Genomic DNA, 2,775 nt, shown 5'->3' with positions numbered 1-2,775 from the left:
GGCTGGGGGGCCGGGGAGGCTGGGGGGCCCGGGAGGCTGGGGGGCCCGGGGAGGCGAGGCGGCTCCAGTCTGCGGCACGGTCCGCAGCGGGGCGTGACGTGTGCGCTCCTGGGGTCTCGTTCTTTCTGCCGCCGGGGCTGCTGCTGGGGGAAGCCGCCAGCGCTGCTCTCAAAGCCAGGACAGTCTCCAGTGGCCCCCAGTTCCGCCCGCCCTCCTCCCTCCCTCATTGTCCCGCCACTGTCCCGCTCGCGCAAAGGGAATCCAGAGGCGGGAGAGGGCGGATGGGCCATCAGCACTGTGCCGGGGAAACCAGGGCGGGCTCCGGGAGGAGGCGGCCTTTTGGCTAGAGTGGGAAAGGAGCAGGCGCTAGGCTGGTGCTGTCGTGAGGGAAGGGTGCCCCGCGGAGGGGCGGTGGGTCCGGCAGGGCCCCCGGCGTGCCGTCGGCTGGAGCAGCCCGCGTCCCAGTCGTGCTGAGCAGCGATGGCGACTGAGCGGGACGGGTGCAGTCCGGGTGGGGGCGGCGTGTAAGAGATGAGCGGGAGCGGCGGGCAGGGCCGCTCTGGGACAGACCCTGCCAGCCCCTGGCCTGCCGGGGTCGCTGACCGCCCGGCGTGGCCGCACGTGGCTGCTCCTCTGAGTGACCCTCACTGGGTGTGTACCCCACTAGCTCCAACCCTGGTCTCATTCGCTCAGCCAGGCTCCGTGCTCAGCCTTAAACATTCTGGTGAACCCCTGGCACGCCTCGGAGCGGGGGAGACTGAGGCCCACGTGTCTGCCTCACACCAAAGCCCGGTCTCCCTTCGGGGAGCAGCTTCAACCTGTCACTTCTGCCCCTCAGAGTCTGTCAGTAGGGGTGGAGGCCTCAGGGGGGGCACCCCTGCCTGCACCTGAGTGTGGATCCTTGCCTGTGTCTAGTGCCCCCAGAGTTTGTGGGAGACTCGGAGCCCCTGACCAACATCACCGTGGCCTTGCACAGCCCCTTGACGCTGCTCTGTGAGGCCGCCGGCACCCCTCCTCCAGGGGTCCGCTGGTTCCGAGGGGACGAGCCCCTCAGCCCCGGGGAGGACACCTACCTCTTGGCAGGTAAGGCTCCGTGGGGCACATGGCTTGGTCTGACCCCTGCTTCCGCTCCCGGACCCTGAGACGCCAGGTCTGGTTTGAACCATTTCATGTGTGCCCAGAAACGCTGGCGTACCCTAAAATACTGGCCAGGTGAGGTGCTCCAGGAGAGAAAATGGGATTTAAGTAATTTTGGAAAAGGCTTCCTATTCTATTCCCCTTCTAGAAAGTTCCAGTAACTGCTTGCTTGCCCGGTCAAAGTTCTGATAATTCCCGCAACAACAACAAAATTCTCACGGTCCTTATAAAACATCTCCGGAGCAGGACGGGCCCGGGGGGCCGTCTGAGCCCCTTCTCTAAGTACGCAGTCTGCAGTCACGGCTGCTTGGGGACGGTTCTTACTGATTTCCGTCATGGGGTCCTTCCCATGGGGTACCCAGCCGCACGGGACCGAGGCAGTGTCCCACCCAAATCTTGCAAGGGCTTCCAGGCCCACCGAAGCGCAGTCTTTGTGACCTGTCGACTGCTGAACACAGACGCAGCTGGGACACAGACACGTTTGGCCTTGGGCACCATGTCTGGGCGCTTGGCGGGGCTGCCCAAGCCCTTGGGTCATGTGGGTTCGGGACTGCTGGGGGCTGGCAGGAGAGGAGGCGGCAGTCGATGAGTGATGCCTGCCCGGGGCAGGACCGGCGGCCCTACGTGTCCCATGATCTCCTCTCCCCAGCTGGCCGTAGGGGACCTCCGGCTTCTGCTAGGGGAGCCGGCCTGCTTCGGAGAGGTTCTTAGGAGCAGGTGGCTTTCACATTAAGGGTCCATCAGATTAGCTGGCCCCTGCCCCGGCAAGGACGACACTGCTCCTTGCCCTCCCTTTAACTGTGACCAATCCCCAGAACTGGAGCAGCCAGATGATGGAGCTGTGCTGCTACAGCAAGGCCCTCAGTTGACCCTGGCGCACGCCCGCCGTCCTGGGGGCTCCCCCATTGACCCTCCTGGGCCTCAGTTTCCCCACCTGGGGAAGGCACGCTGGGGAGGTGCACACACATGTAGGGGTGAGGCCTGGCACTCCCCTTCCCCAGGAACAGCCTGGGACGGAGGGTGCTTGTAGCCACGCTAGGACCCCGGCACCCCTCTCTCCCCAGGTGGCTGGATGCTGAAGATGACCCGAGCGCAGGAGCTGGACAGAGGCCTCTACTCCTGCCTGGCGAGCAACAAGGCTGGGGAGGCGCGGAGGAACTTCAGCGTAGACGTCCTGGGTATGTCGCAGCTGTTCTGGGGCCCCCTGGGCCTGCCCCTCCGTCCTGAGAGCTTCAGGGTCAGGCCCGGGACGACGGCCCAGGCCGGAAGGAGGGAGAGTCAAGCCTTATTTCCGTTGCGTCCCCGGAAGCCTCCGCTCTGAGGCTGCATGGAACTTCCCGGCCACGGCTGGGCCTCCCCCGGAGGCGCCACCGACCATTGTCCCGTGGCAGCAGTCACCGGGAGGGACACGGAGGCTCAGGCCTCTGAGGAGCAGAGCTGCGGCCTCGGCTTTCTGCTCCGTGGCGTGTGAGGCGCGGGCCAGCCGGGCCCGTGACGTCCCTGCTTCTCCCAGTTCCTCCCAGTATCGAGGACGAGGACCTGGAGGAGGCCATCAGGGTCCCCGAGGGACAGAGCGCACACCTGGCGTGCAACGCCACAGGCAAGCTCGGGCCGGGAGGGGCCGCGCGGCAGGCCCGG

General features: G+C 66.1%; 1 protein-coding gene across 1 annotated transcript in view; it reads left to right on the top strand.

The window, feature by feature from the left end:
* Positions 1 to 2,775, top strand: part of HMCN2 (hemicentin 2) — a 109,501-nt gene that overhangs the window by 69,562 nt on the left and 37,164 nt on the right. Inside the window, exons 43-45 of the mRNA XM_012721201.1 lie at positions 916 to 1,083; positions 2,202 to 2,315; positions 2,651 to 2,737. Of these exons, the coding sequence (XP_012576655.1) occupies positions 916 to 1,083; positions 2,202 to 2,315; positions 2,651 to 2,737 (369 nt within the window). The remainder of the gene's footprint in view (positions 1 to 915; positions 1,084 to 2,201; positions 2,316 to 2,650; positions 2,738 to 2,775) is intronic.

The sequence above is a fragment of the Condylura cristata genome, unplaced genomic scaffold (assembly GCF_000260355.1).
Source record: "Condylura cristata isolate star-nosed mole 26May11 unplaced genomic scaffold, ConCri1.0 scaffold00006, whole genome shotgun sequence".
Classification (NCBI taxonomy): domain Eukaryota; kingdom Metazoa; phylum Chordata; class Mammalia; order Eulipotyphla; family Talpidae; genus Condylura; species Condylura cristata.
Note: the sequence above shows the minus strand (reverse complement) of the source record. Positions and strands in the feature narration are given on the sequence as shown.